Raw genomic sequence first — 20,216 nt, 5'->3', positions numbered from 1 at the left:
AAAGCACTTGTAGTTTTCAGATTTGAACTGCTGACATTCTCAAGATGAACTGTCAATTTTCGTAGCCCACTATTGCTTAATTTTGGCTGACCCCTGGACAAAACCCCACCTCTCCTCGCCACTCACAGTGGCAGCATCACAGGTTGGACTGTGGCCGATCCTGGACCATCTCCCCAATCCCTACTCTGTCGCTCTTGCTCAGCTCACCAAGGAGGAAAAGCATCGATGGTCACAACTTGATTCATCTAACACTCTGGTGATCACACAGGTCCTAAACTTCCAAACCCCCAGATGAAATGTGCTAAATTCACAGGGAGTGGGGTGGGGATTGGAACCGGAACCCCAGAAGATGTGAACTTACTGGCTTGTGAAAAACTGGGTCGTGACACTACAAAGGTTGGTTAATACTAAGATAGAGTGTATGGGTTTAATTTTTGGACCCATTCTTTACTCCTGTTATTAGAAGCAACACTGTTTACCCGAAAGACCAAGCTTCCATCGCTAATATTAGTATATTAGTAACAGGAGTACAGTGACATTACTTGTATGACTGACCGACATCACAAATCTCCAGGACTAAAATAAACAATGTATCAAAATACAAAAAAACTTGTGTCTGGGGAGCTGGATTATTCACTGTGATGAGTGAAACTACTTTTGTGTGTGTGTTTGACACCATACCGTATAGTATTTATTTATTAAAGTTTATCTGCATTTCATATACTTTTGTTTTAGGACATACTTCATTTCTGGTGTTAAATTCTAATATTTGTAACCATGTTTGTCGCAGTTCACATCTTGTTTTTACTTTTAACATATTGCAACATTGAAAGTTTTGTGAACTAAGAATACGAACTTTACGAACTAATTTAAAAAAATTCTGTTTCAAATGTTTTAATAATATTTTATTTATAATTCAACTTCCAAAACCAATGGGTGTAAGTAAAGAAAGAGCGCCACAATAAGTAAATACCTACACAGATGTAAGTAAAAGAGAATAAATTCCACACAGGCTTTCAAGTCTGCTTTTAAAAACCTGCAGTTTAACTTTGCATAGACGTTCAGGATGGAGCAACTGTAGACCATCGGCAGGATGGAGTGCGGTCCTTCCAGGCTTTGTAAGTCAGCAGGAGTATCTTATAGTGATTGTGGCCTTTAACTGACAGCTGATGTAGTTCCCTTAGAGTTGGCATGGTATGCTCCCAAGTCTTAGTGTAAGTCAGATTTCTAGCAGCAGCATTCTGGACATAATGCATTTTAACTAAGACTGACATTGTATGTACTGTATGTTGTATTAAAACACACTATCATTAGGATATTAAAAAAATTCATCTTGAATTGTATAAAATTAAAGTATTGTTGTAATGAATGGCCTGTTTAAGATCAAAATTGTTCTCATAAATACATATGAGGGCGAACCCAAAAATCCATAAGAATCTGTAAAAAGATGAAAAAAACCCTTTATAAACTTTCACAAATTCACTTTTACTTGCCTTGAAAATACTCTTCCTGAGATGCAATACATTTGTCCAGGCATTTCTTCCATTCTGGTTAACATTTTCTGTTCTGCTCTTTTGTCACCGTGTCTAAGAGCTCCCAGCGTGTTTTTTTGATTTTTTTTTCCTCCTATATTTCCCCCATGGTACCAAATCTTCTTCCCTTCAGTTTCAATTCTAATTTCATGAACAAAACGAAATCATAATGAGTGAGATCTGGCAACTATGTCATAAGTGTGGCATCATCCACATTATTTTTGATCAAAAGCTCTTGCTCTTTTTACATAACCCTATCAATATTACTTTGTTTGGAAAATTGTTATGGTATAGTTGTATTTTTATTGGTTTTCAATAATATTTGTTCTGTGTATTGTGTATTGTATTGACCCCCTTCTTTTTGACACCCACTGCGCAACCTACCTGGAAAAGGGTCTCTCTTTGAACTGCCTTTCCCAAGGTTTGTTCCATTTTTTCCCTACAAAGGTCTTTTTGGGAGTTTTTCCTTGTCTTCTTAGAGAGTCAGGGCTGGGGGGCTGTCAAGAGGCAGGGCCTGTTAAATCCCATTGTGGCACTTCTTGTGTGATTTTGGGCTATACAAAAAATAAATTGTATTGTAGAATAAAAAACTGAGTTACAATGTGGTGTGTGCAGGTGTGTTGTTGTGGTGCAAAATTCAGTTTTGCATGGCCCACTTTTCTGGACGTTTGGTTTTTCCCTAATGCCTTCCCTCAGAGGCCTCAGCATTTCAGGGTAATGTTATTGAATAACAGCCTGTACACAGGGAATTAACTCTTTATGAATAAGTCTGTCAGTGTCAAAAGACTTGATTATCATTGTTTCTTGAAAATCTGCTCTGCTAGCTTGGTGAAAAAACAATTGCCAAAGATGTCTGCACAATTGTAGAGTAAAAACATGAGAAATACAGCAGCTTGGCATGATGCTAATGTGGCGTACGGCTGGGGCCCTTGGCCGGCTGAGATGCCTCCATGCTGGAAGGACTGGGGGAGGGAGCCTATCCAGAGCATTACCTCACCCAGAGCACTAGGTGGCAGTCCCCCTGAGTTGCAGCAGTGCTGTGAACTGTGCTATACTCGTGGGAAACTGGAGAAGGCGTTTCCCACGAGGGAAAAAGAAAATATAAAAAGCATGTGTGCTTAACTTGTGTCCTGCCTCTGTCGGGTTTGGACGGCAGGAGCATCCCCCAGAGAGCTAGGTGGCAGCCCCCCTGGGTTGCAGCGGTGCCTCGGACTCCTGCAGGGCTCCATGGGAGCTGGAGTGTGATCAGGGGGTGCTGCAGCTGCTGCTGAGCCCTTATGGGCAGCTCTTCTGCAACACCAGGAAGTGCTGCCCCAAGTGAAATGACGAGCACCTGGAGCACTTCCGGGTGCTTTATAAAAGGAGCCAGCAGCCACTACTCAGGAAGCCAGAGTCGGGTGGAAGAAGATGAAGCTTGCCAGGAGGAGTGGAGGAAAGGAAGAGAACGAGAGAAAGAAGAGTTTTGTGCCTTGCTTTAAACTGTGCTGTACTTGTGGGAAAGACGGACGGTGTTTCCCACAAGGGAAAATAAAAATCCTGTGTGCTTGTACCTGTACCTGTGCCTCTGTCTGTGCCGGGTTTGGGTGGCAGGAGCGCCCTCTGCAGACCACACTACTTTGTGCACTGATTAGCTTCTCCTGTAGGCATTTGATACCTAGCACCATATTTGATCACTTTACACAAATGCCATGCTTTTAATTGATTCTGGAAGTTTTTGAGTCCCCCTTTGTAAATATGAAGTAAATAAGACAGAAGTTTCGAGATAATGTTTTTATACTAGCTAATCATGGTGCCAGAGTGACATGTTGCATGTTTATTACTTTATGCAAGTAGGAATTTCACAGGGCCATTTTCCAGTCTAAACTGCACCTCTTTGGGATGCACTTGGGCAAAACCACTTGAACATTGGAAGAACATGCAAACTCTCTAAGTGGTTGAATAGATAAATCAAATAAGTAATGGCAATGCATAAAATAAATACTTATGTTAATGAAAGTATTTCTAGGTTTTCCCAGTGTGGCTTAACCAGTGCTTTTCTCACTGGCACTTGCTTGTCAGTGCATTCTGTGTTTCAAAAATGAATGAACATTTCAGGAACAATCTCTTGGGTTTGAGGGGGTGAGCTCTTCAGATTGTGATTCCTATGTAGGGAACAGTTTGAGAAATCACCTCACAGCCTAAATTGGCATCATTAAAGGCTGAAGAGTGCAGGTTGAAACCAGAGAGTAGTGAGGATGAAGAAATTTGATTTAAAAAAAAAAATTAAAAAACAAAAAAATCTGTCCAGGTTACCTTATCATGACCCATCTGTAACACAAAGGAGGTCATTTCAAATGGCCTCTTTAAAAACCCATGAAAGATACAAGATACCAGAATGGGGAGCAGAACCACTGAGGTGCTGGCTGGCCTGCAGGTGAAAGAAAAGCCCAGGCTGCGGCAAATTGTATTGACATCACTTGTAGGCCACATTTCCATTTGGACTTCACTACAAAGAATATTTTAAGAAAAAAAAACATAAAAAAGACTAAGTTCTACAAACTGAGGTACATAACACTGGTTTGAGATTTATTAGACTTTTCAAGTTTTACAGCACTGCTGTACGAGTATCTGAAAGATCCCTGAAGCTTGTTCCGTTTGTCATTGCAAGCATGACAGAAAACAATACAATGTTAGATAATAGATACTGTACAAAAAAGAGGCTGGTGGAATTCCTTGGCCCCTCCCCTTTCCCCACCCCATGTCGCCCTGCCCTGACCCGCCCCACCCCAACCCACCCCACTGTCCAATCAGAAGTCATTCCATTAGAGTTCCATGTGTAAACCCAGCCATATACATTTTGATAAATTAAAATTGACATTAGGAAAACTTAAATAAATAAATCCAAAAAACAGAAGACACTGTAAACATTTTTTGTATCAGGAATCCTTTACTTATAAAAAGCGATCATTTTTCTGAATTTACCTTGATCGGATATTTGTGTTGTGTGTTTGTGTGTGTGTGTGTGTGTGCGCGCGTGTGTACTTAGAGTAGATTTGTAGATCTGGAGGTGAACACAAGGACTTGAAGCACTAAGAAGTCATGCCGATACACAGACGAACCTGAGCATGGATACCAATGAAAAGAACCCAAAGAAATCAAAGCTGCTGAACCGTGTAGGAGCCACAAACCCGGGGAAACTGGTACAGAAACGGAAAGCAACACAGGAGGCAGGAAGCAGACTTGTTCAGAGTTAAAAGAAGGACGTGCTTATTTGATCTGATGATTATAAGAAAGATTTTTTTTTTTTTAAATTATAAATGATTGGAATTCCTCAGTTGTTTTAGAGTCCACAGGAATCAGATGTGGCTTTGGAATTGTCCTGTCTGGTGGCTAATGCATTAGAGCATGATGGGAAGCATTACAGGGCTCCCAGACCAGTAACTTCTGAAGACAGCCTAAATATAAGAACAAATCAGAAAGAAAGAAAAAGAAGAACAAAAAAGCAAAATACTTCTTATCATTAAAAATATCACAACCAGCAAATTTACATCATTTCTTGAGACTAAAATTGTGACAATCAAAGCAACCAAAAACAGTGATCCGTAGTCATCGTTAACAAGTTCCAGAACACCTTCTCAGTAGCACTTTAAAATAAGTATCTGCCACACAAAATCAAAGAAATTATTCCGTTCAAAGTACTGCACTCCTTATAGCGTCCTTCCTAGAAGACAAGCTCAGAGGCATTAGTTTATTAATTAACTAATCTGCTGGTACATAACTCAAGATGAAAGTACTCTTATTTCTCTTCCTAGCTGTTTAATGGCTGCTTATGTTTTTAGCAGTCTTTCAGGGTGATTCCTTGCATCCATTTATTTTCATAGTCTGAGTGTGTCACAGCAAAAAGGAGTAAATATTAAATAATGGTAAAAAGGTACTAATTAAAAAATGGTTGTTATGATGTATTGATTGTGTTACTGGGGACTGCTCTACTAATTATGAAATACAGATACTTATTTTAAAGTTCCACCAACGTAATCTGAGGTAAAGTCTGATATCATTTCCATTGTTTTTTAATTTGCTCTCATTCTATCATACTGTATATACAAAAATCATTTTGTTGAAACATTAAGAATAACAGTTCTACAAACAAGTTAAACAATGTCAAATATAGTGCAATTTCACTAACAGTGGTTTCTTTTGTGGAGCAATGTGTACTGAACACAGCAAACAATACTGAAATGGTACTCAGTCTTACACAAGATAATACACTGCAAAATATTGTCCGTTTTTGCTTATAAAGTATTGCATTTGCATTCTTTGCTGCAGTTGACCATAGAAAAAAAAGCACTGAATAATACAGTTCATTGACTTAAAGCTTTGTGTCTAAGGAGTGCAAAGTGAATGGGGATTGTGAGCGCATGAAGGACTTTGCATTCCAAAAGGGTGAGTTAAACAATACAGCATCACTGTGACAGTGCTCGGCAAGAAATATTCAAAAGGTGAATGAAAAACAGAAAACAATATGTGCTTGAAAACGATTCCCAACAGCCTTTTGCCAGGTTCAGTGACGTAGCTTTCCATTGTCGTCTTTGCTTTCAAAGATACATGTCTGACCACACACAAATATGCCATCACTTTAGCAAATCTAGAAATGGGGGTCTTATTTTTAATAATTTTATTTAAATGCAGCTGATTTATAAAACACTATGAAACAATGTATATTGTGAACGACACCATGTAGTATAAAGATGGATTAAGCCTTGCTTTGTTTTCAAGCTGTCATGACGGTTTTTCGCAAACCTTATATTGTAATATTTCTTGTCATTTTAGGAATTCTAATAGTTATTTATTTATCTTAATGCCATCTTGCTTGTTTTTTTAATGCTTGTTGTCAATTTGTGTTTTTTGGTGATAAGTGCACACCACAGCTATTTATAATGGCAGCGCACAATTTTTGTCGTCCACATTTTGGGATTAAAAACAAAACTTCACGGCGACCTTCAGAAATTTAAGTTTAGTTAAGGGAAAGGATACTCAAAGTTAGGAACTCTTTTTAGTAGCGCTTCTCAACTTAGCGGGACTGGACCCTTGCTCCATTTCTAACTACTCTTAATGCTTCCCCAAAGTTTTGAGTTTCAACTTAAGATTTCATTCTTAGGAGGCTATTTCTACCAAGCTACGATAACTCTGTGAATAACACTTCAACTAGCAAGTTTACAAATGTGAACACCGTAAAGAAATGGTTGTAACATAATATAGGATGACCAGATGTCCAGTTTTTTTTTTTTCTGCAACAGTCCTGTTTAATATTTGGACTATAACAAAATATCCACTTTCACTAAATACACACAAAACTCCAAAGTGAGGCATTTTTATGGTGAGTGTGGCACTGGCAACTTTGGTTTCCATTAATACAGTTACTGAGTAATCTGCTTGTGCCTGTCTCTGTAGTGTATCTTCTGATATAATGTGTTTGTGTTTTAGGATTCCATTTGGAGCTTTGCACCCAAAAGGCAGCATCTTTGTCTGTAATATGGTCACGACGACAGTCTTTTTTTTTTTTTTCAGACAAGAGCAGCATAAAAATTCCAGTGTGTCAGGACTGCTGTTTTTGTTTTGTTGTTTTTAAAATTTATATCCTTTCTTCATTGCTCTTGGTTTATATTTTGTCTTTTCTCTTTGTCCATACTCCCTTAACCTAACCTTGGTGTTGCCCGATTCAATCCTATTCAAGATACCTACTGCCAGGGCCATTTTGCTGTGGCATTAGCTCTTGTAACTGTTTTGCTTCACTTTTCTGTATGTGTCCAGTTCTAGTAGTTTAATTTATTTAGATATTTATTTTTGATTTCTTTTCTCAGCTTTCTGGAGGTTCTGGAATTCAATATTTAGAATTTTGGAATTGTGGACTTGGCTTAAGATGTAATTCTGGTGTAGTTTAGTTTAATACTGTACTTTGTGTTTTGAAATTTTGAATTTGTACTTTGAATTTTGAGTTAAAGATATTGAATTCTTTATTTAAGTAAAAAATAAATCAAGTTTTCTGTGGATAAGGTTTTTTCTTGACAATTTACTATCACCAACTGCCTAGTTTTCAGAATGTCTAAGTTGCAAAAGTGATCACATAGTTGTAGGGTATAATTTGTCAGTGAGGGGAAAAAAAATACTGTAGTTTTTCCAAGACCAGAGATGACTTTTTCACATCCATTACCCGAAAAATGTCTGTGTGTGTCTGCATCAGAGATAAACCAAGTCTCTTTGCAGATGTATGAAACGAAAGGTTTTCTTTTTTTTTTCAACTCACTACAGTAATGTATATCAGAAGAAATATTCAGGGTATAATGGAAAAACTGGAGGATCTGCTCGATAAAGGCAGACAAAGAATACTCAATATTAAATTTACAAATCAATGTGAAGCACCTGGCATTGTGCTGTTGGAAATAGCCCATTCAATTTAGTTAAGCAATGAAGAATGGAAGACATTTTGAGGTGAAAACATATACAAAATAGCAGGTTAGCTTATCTATTTTATTAAATCATTTGTAAAAAATAAAATTAAAATAAATAAAGAGTAAGGGCTTCTGTTTCCTTGGATACTATAAAGATCTACCACAGGATCATGGTAGGGAAGTAAAACCTTGCATTCTTTCATCCCTTCTCAATATGGAGCAAACTTCTGGCGGTCAGATTTCTTAACCCCACCCGTCGATGGGATTTTAGCAGTATAAGCAGATAAACTCCCTGTGGCCCCCGTTGCGGCCGCGGCGTTTAGCGCCAGGAGTGGGACAGTTTTCATGCCAAGCAGACTGGAGACAGGAACGGCATAGTGGGTGGTCGGTAAAGGGGGAGGGGTATTGACGTTGACGGCGGCAGAGGCGGCGGCCGCCGCTGCCAGGACAGCCATAGAGGAAGGGGTGGAGGTAGGGGTGGCAGACTGAGAGAGGTTCATGTTGAGGTCAACAGGGGTCGAGACGGTAGCAGTCTGGGTGCTGATTTTAGCCATCTCTAAGCTGCAAACGAAGAGAGGAACAACAAAAGAGGTTGGGGTGGGGTTGGGTAGAGGGGAAGGAAAAAGTGGGCGGGGATAGGGAGAAAGACGAGGGAAGGGAGGAATTAGATTGGTCAACACAGGGAAGGGAAATAGGACACACAGGTGGTAGGAGAAAGGGAGAGAGAGAAAAAGAGAGAGAAAAAAAGGAAAAAAAAATGAGGGTCAAAGGGGGAACATGTTATGTGTTAAAGAAGAGAAATAACAAAGGGGTATTTTATGAATTGATGATGAAAACATTAATATAATACTACCAAGCTGTTTACAAAATAAAAGTGGTTGATTTATTTTGTTCTTTTATATTAATGAAATCAATAAATAAAAAAAATAAAAATAAATCTAAGGAATGCAGATAATGGTAATATGATGAGCAAGCAAACTCAAAAGAACAACTTAAAAAAGAATGAGATTTCATTCCCCCTGGCTCCAGCACACAAATCCTCACTTTCATCCACACTGCACTGGTAATTAGCAGGAAGATTTCCTCAGTGGCAGTTGTGTAAATTGAAAAAAAAATCAAACAATGCAGCCAATTCTTTCTGTTGGAGATTTTTGAGGTGCATTGTACTCATGCTTTAGCCGTCTTCGCTAAATGTGCATCTTGTGAAAATTTAAGATACGTGTGTAGAGTTTAGTGTTTAGCACTTTGGACTGCCTGTCCTTATCATTTTAGGTGTGTTGTTGCTTATGTCACCATACGTGAAGCGGTTTTTCTTTGGATGTGTGAGTGGCTCTGACAGGCTGTTTCTTTAGACAATGAAAATACTTTGACAAATAAATATGACAGCAAATCACGTCCATTTCTAAATGCCTCAGGAGTGAAGCAGAGGGGTATGTTAAAATTATTCCAAGTTTTCTTTCAGTTTTTGAAAAAATATATCAGTTTTGAAAAGGTTTGTTGCTTTGTTAGCTTTGCTGAATACAAGAAGGTAGAAGTTGTGTTTGAAATTGCACAACCCACAGCAAAACAATTAAGTGTCACAAAGGGTTAGCAAATCACGCGTTATAAATGAGCTAAAGTGAGCCATAAGGAAATAGCGGGAGTTTTAAAATCAGCATAGGATAAAACTAGAAGACAGACACTCATTTAAACAAAACGAGTTCTTGTGGAAGACATAGCAATGGGTTATCCTCCTCCTCTTATTGGTTCAGGATCCAGTTTTTTTATTACTCTGAAATGTTTGCCTCAAACTTCACTGCCAAGAATACAAGACAGTTCTTTTCTTTCTGGCCTGATATTCTGTCTAATTTCATAATAAGTTTCAAGTGAAACATTTACGTATGAAACTGTAAAGTTCTTCAGACTGTGCCTGTATATTATACTAAGATTTTCAGAATTCTTTGTACCAGCATGTCGCTACTGAGGTGAGATCATGAGATGTTTTAACTTTTTGTTGTGTTCTCGAATTGATACTACCTTATATATAAACATCTATGCATGGAAGTGTGTCTGTCTGTCTGTCCGGCCCAGAATTGAGAAGTGGAGTCGGGGTAAGAGCTCCGCCTCCAAGGAAACAGAAAACTCGCATAGTCGCTAATAACACAAGCGAGGCCATCACATCGGCAAAACGAAACCTCAGAAGAAAGACAAAATCGCTTAGCCGCTAACATCGGCAAAACAGTATCCCTTTTACTTTTCCTCTCGCCGCTAATGCACAAGTGTCTGCAAAACAAATTCTCCTAGGAAAGAGATGCCAAGAGTAGTTCCTTTCAATTACCTGACATCTCAACATTTCAATCATTTTCTAATGATTTCAATAATTTCTAGGACCCCAGGCTTTTTACATATTAGTACATTCTGTATATAAAGTCCTGTTCAATGAACCAGATATTAACCCTAGACTTTTAATCTGTTTACCTATATTGATAAAGTACATCTTAAAGATGTCTAAAGAGCGTACCATTTATCTGCTCTCTGGCTAAAATGCTTTCTAGTTATATTATGTGAATGAACCTAGCTTGTAAAAGGTGCTGCTAAGATTAACCTGTCTGCCATGCTGCACTAAACAAGAGCACATGGTAGCTCCACCAGCTTGGTGTAATCAAAGATGTCCATCCACCACGTCTGGCTTTTCCTAAGATTTCTTCCATTTTTTTTTTTCCCCCTACAACAGGGGTGGCAAACTCCAGGCCTGGAGTGCCGCAGTGGCTACAGGTTTTCATTCTAACCCTTTTCCTAATCAGTGACCAGTTGTCACTGCTAATTAACTTTTTCCCATCACTTTAATAGCCCTGTTAGAAGAGTTCAGCCCTCTGAATTGATTCCTTTCTTCCAAGCAGAAATGAGATGTGAAACGAGCTAACAGATGACCAGCTAAACTGGGGCTTCAAACTCCAACCAATTTCACTCCAATCACTTTCTTAATGAGAAGCCAATTCTTGCTGTTAATTAAACCCGTTATTTAATTCCATGGCTTGTTGCTGCTCTCATTCTGCTACAGCACACATTTCGAAAACTGTTGTTTTTGTGTTCTTTCTAAGAGCACCGTCAAAATGTTTTGGTGACCTGAGAGATCAATCTTACCAAGACCTTCACCTCTCTTTAATTTCAGATAGTGTGTAATGGGCATAGGGGAGCTGGTCATGTGGTGGCTTGTTTTGTGTCTCGTTGTTTGGCTGCTAATTAAAGAAAAAGAAAACTATGGGGCTAGAGTCAAGTTAATTAAAAGAAGTAATCAGCAGCAAAAACTGGTCACTAATTAAGAAGATGGTAAGAATGAAAACCTGCAGCCACTGCGGCACTCGAGGCCTGGAGTTCGAAACCCCTGCCGTACAAGGTTTTTTTTAGGGATTTTCTCTTATCTCCTTAGAGAGCCAAGGGTAGGGGGCTGTCAAAAAACAGGGCTTGTTAAAGCCCGTTGGGCTACTCCTTGTGTGATTTTTGGGCTATACAAAAATAAATTGGACTCAAGGAATTGTCATGAGTCTCCATTGCAATTATTTACGGAGTATTTTCCCTAACATAAGTGATGTCTTAAATCTTTAACAAACCACGACACCTGGTAAAAGTAGCACTTTAATTAGACGTTGTATACATTGTTTTCTGTAACATTTTTTTTTATTTAAATTTGACATACTTTATTAATACCCTAGGGGAAATTGTCTTTTTGCATGACCTTTTGAGGGGTCAGAGTGCAGGGTCAGCTATTGTACAGAGCAATTTTCAGGTTAAGAGCCTTGCTCAAGGATCAACAGAGTAGGATCTCTATTTTCATTCAGTTTTCCCATTTCCTTTTCTTCAAATGTAATATTTTATTCTCTTTATCAGAAGCTTTTTAAATCTGCTAGTGAGAAGTAAAGCAAAATTACATCTTTTACTGGTTAACTAAAAAGATTACATCTTGCCTGAAGAAGAGGCCTGAGTTGCCGTGAAAGCTTGCATGTTGTAATCTTTTTAGTTAGCCAATAAAAGGTGTCATTTTGCTTGACTTCTCACTACATTCATAATGGCTAACACGGTACAACACCTTAATACTACAGATCTGCTAGAACATTTTTTTTTATTAAAGTATAATCCCCCTTAATACAAGGAAAAGCGTTTGTGTGTCTGTCTTTGTCTCTCCTGTTGCTATGTCTCTATCATTCCAAAAGATGGCGCATCACAAATATTTTTAGTAATAAAATGCATTGTATTTGTCATTCCAATAGATGGCACTTTGCAAACATTAACTCTGCTTTTACAAATCCCGTACCAAATTGCATACAAGGACATGTGCATTGCATGGTCTGTTGCAAACATTAACGCTGAGGTCTATGTTGATTACTTAGATTTCAGCCCATCTTAGTCTCCTTGGTCTTAAGGAGACAAAGTTTTCAGAATAGAAGCTAAAGGAACTCTGTGATGTGAAATAAACCACTGCTGGCCAACATCTGCTCAACTGGTAAGGGCATTATTCTAAGGATCAAAAATATTGGTAATGCAGTTAGTTCTTAAATTATGCCAGAAATCCTCACAGATTAATAAAAATATTGTCTGGGAGTGAGATGGCTTCTTTAGATTAGCATACACTTTCCTCCTCTGAATTCATATGTTAGCAATGGTTGTGTGTAGCTTGGAGAGTATCCTGGGAAAATAAGACATTTGACAGACAAAAAGAGACCACTCTGTTCATCAAGCTCATTTGGTTAGCAAATGACTACGTTGACCCCCTATCTCATTCAGGGCCTTTTTAAAAGTTTTTGCTTCAACTCAGTAATCCCTTTTGTAAGCATATTGTCAGAATTGATTATGAATGGCAACGGGACTCGAGTTTTAGAACAGATCAAGTTTTAGTCAAGGTCAAAATCAGTGTTTTTTCTTCCTGTTATATTCAAGGGCCTATTGAAATTGCCCAAGATGCATTAGTTTGGCTTTTTTGATAGGAGTGCAGTTTATAGTATTGTATGACCCCATGTGTGTGGTGGTAGTGGAGGATTAGAAGAAAATGCAGTTTGTGTAACATCAAAGAGAATTTGGTAATGGACGCATAGGTAGCTGTGATCAGCATTTGCTGATCAAATGGCAAAATAAATCAACTGGTACCTCTGCATGGTGACTATTTTCAGGTGTGACTATAATGTCACACGTGTGCGTATAGGGGACAGCTTAAGGGTTCTAGTGGTGGAAGTTCCCCACCACTCCAGGGGTTGGTGTTGTGTGAGAAATGCCATTTCTCTTCCTACCTCTGCAGACTGGAAGACTGATGGCTATAACACCTCTGACATCAATTCTGGTGCCCGTCCACCTGGACCCACCTCTTCCTGTCGGAAGGACCCAGAGCTGGATGATCGGTTATATTGAGTCAGTTCTGTTATGAACTCGGGTCTGTGCAGACATCTCCACATATTTTCCTTTTTCTGCAATCATTCTATTTTCACGGGGTTACCAAGGAGGTACCCCCAACTTGTGGTCTTGTGTTTCTCTTACAATAGTTAATTTTTATTAGGTTCACGTTATCTGAGCCCTCATGTATTGAACTTCATGACCAAGTGTTCTCTTGTGTGCCAAAACTAACATATTCAAATCATGGCAACAATGACATGAGTTCATTTTGCATGGTTGGCACTCTTGCCACAGTTTGTTCCTCGTTTGGGATGCAAACTCCAGTGCCACACTATTGAACTAACAGCCAAGAAAGCAAACCTCTTAGCAAGGTGAGCTATGAGCCTAGTCTTCCTTTGGACAATGGTGGTCATTTTGTAATAGGCTGATGTTGCTTCACCCTTCAGCCACTGCAACTGGCTATAGTCTGTTCCCAGTGCAATTTGCCAGCACGCCGGAGCTGATCAGTCAGTGCTGTAAATTTGTTGAACTGCCAGCTCATGACCACTGCTGCCACCTAGCGAATCAGCATCACTGTCCCTGGGATTCAGCCGCTGCACTAGACCAGCATGCAAGCATACGAGTTGGCCTTTGTGTGCTTGCGTGCAGCCAGTTCAAGCACAGTAGGTTCAGTGATTTACTGAATTTCATCAATGGTGTCAGTTGCACCTTGTACATATAATAGACTGTTTGCAGTAGTTTTTTTTTTTTTTTTTTTTTATAGTTTTTACAGTTCATTGACAGTGTGAAATTATTAGTGCTGCAGTAACTGTGATGCTCTTTGCATGAAAAAATGTGATCCATTAATTAACTTTTTCTTGAATTGTGATGTTTCCTTAAGTTCAGTAAAAAAGTATTTGGCGTCCAAGGGTGCATTAACCCCCCAAGTATGTGGCCATTTAAGGGTTAATTCCTATTACACTCTACCCCCGAGTATTCTTTCCTGTTGCCCATCAGGTTCATGACACCAGGAGTCATGCTATTCATCTTTACAGAAAACTAATATTTTTTTTGCCCCCTATGGAATTTTTGCGGAAATTGCATAAAAGAAAATTACATTTTGCCAAACTGGAGAGCATTATGAAAATGGACGTCTTGCTGTGGAGTGTAATATTTTTCTTTTCTACAATGGCTTTTTTTCCAAAAGAAAAGTTTAGCAAAATACATCAATGCCACTAATTGATTGCCTGGGCAGAGCCATGTAATGGATTTAGGTGTGTCTAGCAAAATGTTCTGACAGGCTGAAAACCAAATGTAGATGAACAAAAAAAACATTCTTCTAGTAATGTGATGCACTGTTCATCCATGGAATATAGAATTTGTGTTAAGCATTTATTGCACTGTAGTTGATAATTAACCCATGCATTTCTGAACTAAGCACATTCTTAAAACGGTGAGTAAAGTTGCTAAAGTATGACAATATTGTTACAAAATGAGGACATTCACTTACCTTGCATTAATGAGGTACTGTGCTAAGCTGATGTTTGCGGGTGATCCTGTTATTGTGACCTGTCGCTCTGCGGAGCCCTCAATGGCATTGGCAATTTTAATCTGTGCCCCTGACATCTGCCTGATTTCATTTATCTTGCTGCCTTGTCTGCCGATTATACAACCTATTAACTGGGATGAAACAGAAAACGAAAATGCTCATTATGCAGCCTTCACCATCAGATTCTTTTATTGATACAACACTTGTGAAAGAACTTTGTAAGCTGTCATCCAAAACAATAATTGAACATTTGTAAAAATATGACAGGATTTTATTTTTATCAAGAGGAAACCTGTGCTCGATTTATCCAACATTACATTTGGCATGAACTTTGCTGGATTCTGGTTCTGGAGTGAAAGGAAAAAAAACCACAAATGTCACTCTGTTTCTAACAAGAGTGTTATGGGCCAAAGAGAAAACACATTTGGAAACTTTAATATTAATGTCCACTTTATTTTTTTTAGATAAACACAAGAGCAGGTTTTGAGCAGAGTGGACCAAAAGACTGTTATGCTAACAACCATTTTTCCAGAGCACTAGACGCTTGGTCACATTTCTAGTGCTGTATGCAGTTGGTCACTCGCATCCTCCCTGTGTATTCAGGCTTGAAAGAAAAAGCAAATGGTAATTAAATTGATGTTACTATTTTTTTTTTCTTCAACAATTAAACTGGTCTCTAATATTCCAGCAATGCTATCAACCTTTGATCATTTTATACAGATAAGCATGCATCTGTGTTTAAGGATGTTATTGTGATACGATATGTGGCCTTTTAATGCATCCTTGCTCACCCATTCAGTATTTTTGAATATTACCCTGGAGACCACCTAGTGTCAGGACTCATTTAGCACTGTCATGCCTCTGAGGTTTCTTGATTAAAATGTGATGATGAAACTTAAGAAGATAGCAAATAGTGAACCTCTGTCCGTATGTGACACTAAACTGAAAAAGAAAGCAAATACAGTGGCCTTACAGTCAGCCTACAGTTGATTTACTTCATCTACCTAACCTTAAAGTCAGACGTGGAAGTAAATTAGACCTTAATGATCAAACCAAAATTCCTCATTGTTAAAAAAAGAAAAAAAAATCAAAGAAATTAAACTTGTAGTAAGGGGAGCCACAAAAACACAGAAAAGCAATCACTTTAAAGCAAAGAATAAGACATTACTAACTGTGAACATGTGAAGTGAACAATACTTCATCTTAAAGGATGTTTGGTATTTTTCAAGTCAATTGTTCCTTTACAAATGAGGGGGATTCGCTCGCCAACCCCCCGGCCTGCCCTACGCGCCAGCCACTTCGCGTCTCTGCTGCTCGCGTATGTGGATTTCACTTTCACCAAACAACAAATCTTTTAACTCTCGCGGATTCACCTCTTCATTGGGAAGAAACACTAGTTTTCCCTGATGGCAACACGAATTAGATGTTCTACAAGTCTCAGACTTAGTTTAAATCCGAACAATATATTCGATCTCTTTTCACTGTACCGTTATTTCACTGAGTAATAATATCTGTTAGCGCTAATGCGATCTTTACTATCATTTTTTTTGAGACTTTCAAATTTTAGTACTTTCATTATCTGTAACCTGCTCTGCATGTGTATCACACCAACATGTTTGAATCTTTACGACGTTCTACTTTGTCATCTAATCTTTGTCTTTTATTTTCGGCCCTGGGCGTGGTTAAATCTCTTGGCACAAAGTCTCATCTCGCGAGACGTGAAAGTATCTCTCTGTAAAAGTCTCGTCTCGTCCCAGGCTAAAAAAGTCTTGTCTTGTCCTAGGATTCTTTTATGTAATAGAGAGACATGCTATATATGCATTTGTCACATGAAGTTGCGTTCTAAAGTTAACTGCTTTCTATAAGTATATCTTGCCCATACTGGAGCTTTACATTGCAGTCTATGGGGCACGGAGGAAAAGTTTAAACTTGCCAAATATGCCCATTTTTCAAGATAAGACAGTTGTCCTTTATTGATCCGTAATCATTGTAAAATAGTTTATTAATGCAATTTTTGAACAAATATTGTGAGATTCAGGCATTTTAAAAGACCAGCCATGCACGATAGCTCAGTATTTTATCTCCCTCTGCAACAACTGTTCACCACCCTGATAGACTAAATCACAGGAAACTTTTCATGCCACATGGCTGGTTTTATTTTGATTTACTTCTGTATTTTTTTGTTCTTTTTTTTTGTTTTTGTTCTTTATTTTGCCTTATACAATTTCTTGTATTAGGAATTTGTTAGTTTTCGCATACCCCTTGGGGTCAGAGCGCAGGGTCAGCCATTGTACAGCACCCCTGGAGCAATTACAGGTTAAGGGCCTTGCTCAAGGGCCTAGCAGAGTAGGATCTCTTTTGGCAGTGACGGGGATTCGAACCGGCAGCCTTTTGCAACCATAAGCGAATGTAAAATGTATCCTTACCCCAAGAAAAACAATAGAAATAAACTGAGTACTCCCAGATCCCTTTTGTTATCACAAACAGGCATTGCAAACAGGAGGCACAGATCAATACTCCACTGCTGTGTTGGCTTGAAAAATGATTGTATTTGGTAAGTTTTCAACTTTTTCTCCATGCCCCATACCTTCTGTTTTAGACCAGCAGAACAGGCAAGTTTTGTTTTTAATTTACATAAAGTGCTTAACTTTAGAACTCAGTTTTGCCTGGTAAATACATTTATAACATGTTTGTGAAGAAGGGACTTCAACTTGAAAAATACCAAGTTGAAAAAAATATACCAAATACCTCCTTTGAGCGAGGACCCTTAAAAGATAAAATAACTGCAAGGGATACTGCATACTTGCTAACTGCAATCAACCCTGTGCCTTGATCACTGTGGTGATATCACAACAGCATGATTTTCTGTGAGTTTGGAGGATAAGTAATGTTAAGAAACTCATATTTGCAAAATAAATGTGACCGTTACGGATTTTGAAAAACTAAAAATAAATGTAAACAGAAAATTGCTGATTCCAGAAATATCCACTCTTTTCTGGAGCCACTCATCTTTAAATGACTTCTTTAAATCCACCAGATTGGATGGGAGCTTTTGGTGATCTACAGTAATCCACTCCATTCTCAATTGGATTGTGGTTTGGGTTTTGACCAGTTCACCTTAGGAATATTAAGTCACTCCAGGGAGGGCTATGGGTGTAAATTGTCATCACTGTCCTGTTAGAACACGAATCTGATCTCAAGCGGTAAACATCTTGCATACTGTAGCAGCAGATTTTTCACTATATCTCTGCAAATTATTGCATTAACTTGCCATTTGTATTCAATCCAAGACATAGAAAAATATCCCCATGGTAAAACAGCACCACCACTATTATGTTTCAAGGTATTGTTGGCATTCTCAATGGTGTTATGTCGTGCTTGCATATTTTCAGTTTATCAGACCCTACAATCTTCCCTCACATACCTTCTGGAAACATCTAAAGATTTTAAGTGCTCTTCTACATTAGTTTTTCTTTTTTGATTCTCCTATGAGTCCATGTTTTTGAGCCACCAACTCAGTTGATTTTGTATTTTGATTCCTCTTAGTTCAGATGTGGAATTCTGTTATTTTACATCTGCCATAGGCCACTTCATAACCTCCTTTCCTGGTGCTCTAACCTCTACATACTTGTCTTTGGAAAATGTCCTTGTGGTACCAACTTTTAAATAGACCCTTATTGTGCTTTAGGGCTTTTCATATCTTTGTGGCATATGCCTACTAAAGACTGGTACCTTTCAATTCTCCTAACCTGCATTTGCTTTGCATATTCAGTCCTTTCTTTAAGGAATACATCTTGTTGTTTACTCGCTCACCACTAAGAATTGTTAAGACTCAATGCAAGTGTTTAATTTTTGCACATATATTGCACATATATTACACGATATGTTGGGTGAAAAGGTCATCCTACAGATCACTTCCCTATCAGGTTTTGAATTCACAAAACTCCTTTTGCTGATTTTTTTCAAAATATTCTTATTAATCAGCCCATTCTAGTATATCTTTGGCTTGTGCTTATATTTCTGACCTTGTTTTTTAATGGTTTTGATAATAGTGTGGTTAATCTCACTGTTATTGGCCTTTTTTGTTATTAACTACACCTTTTCTCCCCATTACTTAAGTAAATATGTCTTTGTAGTTTGACATAACAAGAATAGGTAAACAAATGTGAATTTGAAAATTACAAGCAAGTTTTAGTGGGGCATCTGCACTTAAACTTATTATATTACTAGCTATCCCCCACGGCTTCGCCCGCATATTAGTGAAACAGGACAGTGAGGAGGGCCTCGCCCAGCTCTTTACTCCTGATGTCGATCTTCCCCCTCTCCTCAGCCCGCAGCCTCTGTCTTGGATTAGCGTGAATATATCGCTGCTGCAAGCGAACTATGATTCTTAGCGCAATGAGAGAAGTTGCAAAATCAACCGGAATGTTCAAGCAAATTATAGAAAAAAAAAGATCTAAATCCGTTAGTTAGTGAACGAGAGTACTACTTAAGTGCAGTTAAGGTTACGCCCCAAGGCAGACGCGTAAGTGAGAAGGGCCCCACCCCCCTCCCCTGTAGCCCGATGGGTCTCTCTCGGATTTGCGCTAATAAATCAGTACCGCAAGCTAACTATGATACTTAGCACGATGAGAAAGTTGCAAAATCAACGGAATGTTCAAGCAAATTATAGAAAATAGATTATCTGGAGAAGGAAAAGGTGAACGCTACCATGAGTCCTGTGTCATGCCAACAACGAAGCATCCTGAGACAATCCACGTGTGGGGTTGCTTCTCATCCAAAGGAGTGGGCCCACTCACAATTCTGCCCAAGAGCACTGCCATAAATAAAGAATGGCATCAAGACTAACTTCTCCCAACAATTCAGGCGCACTATTGGAGCACCATGTCACAAGGCAAAAGTGATAATACCATTGATATCATAACACTGAAAATTTGGACCTGTGGCCAGATCTTAATCCCATTGAGAACCTGTGGTTAATCCTCAGTGGGTGGACAAGCAGAAGTCCACAAACTGTGATCAACTCTAAGCACTAAAAAGGCACGAATGGGTCACCCTCAGTCAGGATTTGGCCCTGAAGCTGATATCCAGCATGCCAGAGTGAATTGTAGAAGTTATGAAGAAGAGTCTACACTGTAAATATGGACTCTTTACATACATTTGATGTATTTGCCAATAACAGCCTTTGAAAGTTATAAAATGTGTATAATCGTTCTTCAGTATACCACTGAAACATATAAAAAAAAAAACCTCAGAAAATGCTGAAGCTGCACAGTTTGTAGAACGCATTTGTGTCACTGCCAAAACTTTCGGCCAGGGTATCACCAGAGGTATTGGGTGCATTGAGATTCAAAAATGAAAGTAGTC

The 20,216-nt window shown here is 38.6% G+C and overlaps 1 protein-coding gene across 5 annotated transcripts in view; it reads right to left on the bottom strand.

The window, feature by feature from the left end:
- Positions 1–4,071: 4,071 nt before the first annotated feature.
- Positions 4,072–20,216, bottom strand: part of zgc:110045 (uncharacterized protein LOC664755 homolog) — a 462,322-nt gene continuing 446,177 nt past the window's right edge. For 4 of the 5 annotated variants that reach the window (XM_028817427.2, XM_028817426.2, XM_051935810.1 and 1 more), the window contains 2 exons: positions 14,811–14,980; positions 6,100–8,521 (listed from right to left, as the gene is read on the bottom strand). In XM_028817427.2, coding sequence (XP_028673260.1) covers positions 8,170–8,521; positions 14,811–14,980 — 522 coding nt within the window. In that variant the 3' untranslated portion in view covers positions 6,100–8,169. Of the gene's footprint in view, positions 4,967–6,099; positions 8,522–14,810; positions 14,981–20,216 lie in introns of those variants that run through there. The other variant, XM_028817428.2, reaches the window with a different exon arrangement.

This window comes from Erpetoichthys calabaricus, chromosome 13 (assembly GCF_900747795.2).
Source record: "Erpetoichthys calabaricus chromosome 13, fErpCal1.3, whole genome shotgun sequence".
Classification (NCBI taxonomy): Eukaryota; Metazoa; Chordata; class Cladistia; order Polypteriformes; family Polypteridae; genus Erpetoichthys; species Erpetoichthys calabaricus.
The sequence above is the reverse complement of the archived record's forward strand: the minus strand, read 5'-3'. Positions and strand labels throughout refer to the sequence as shown.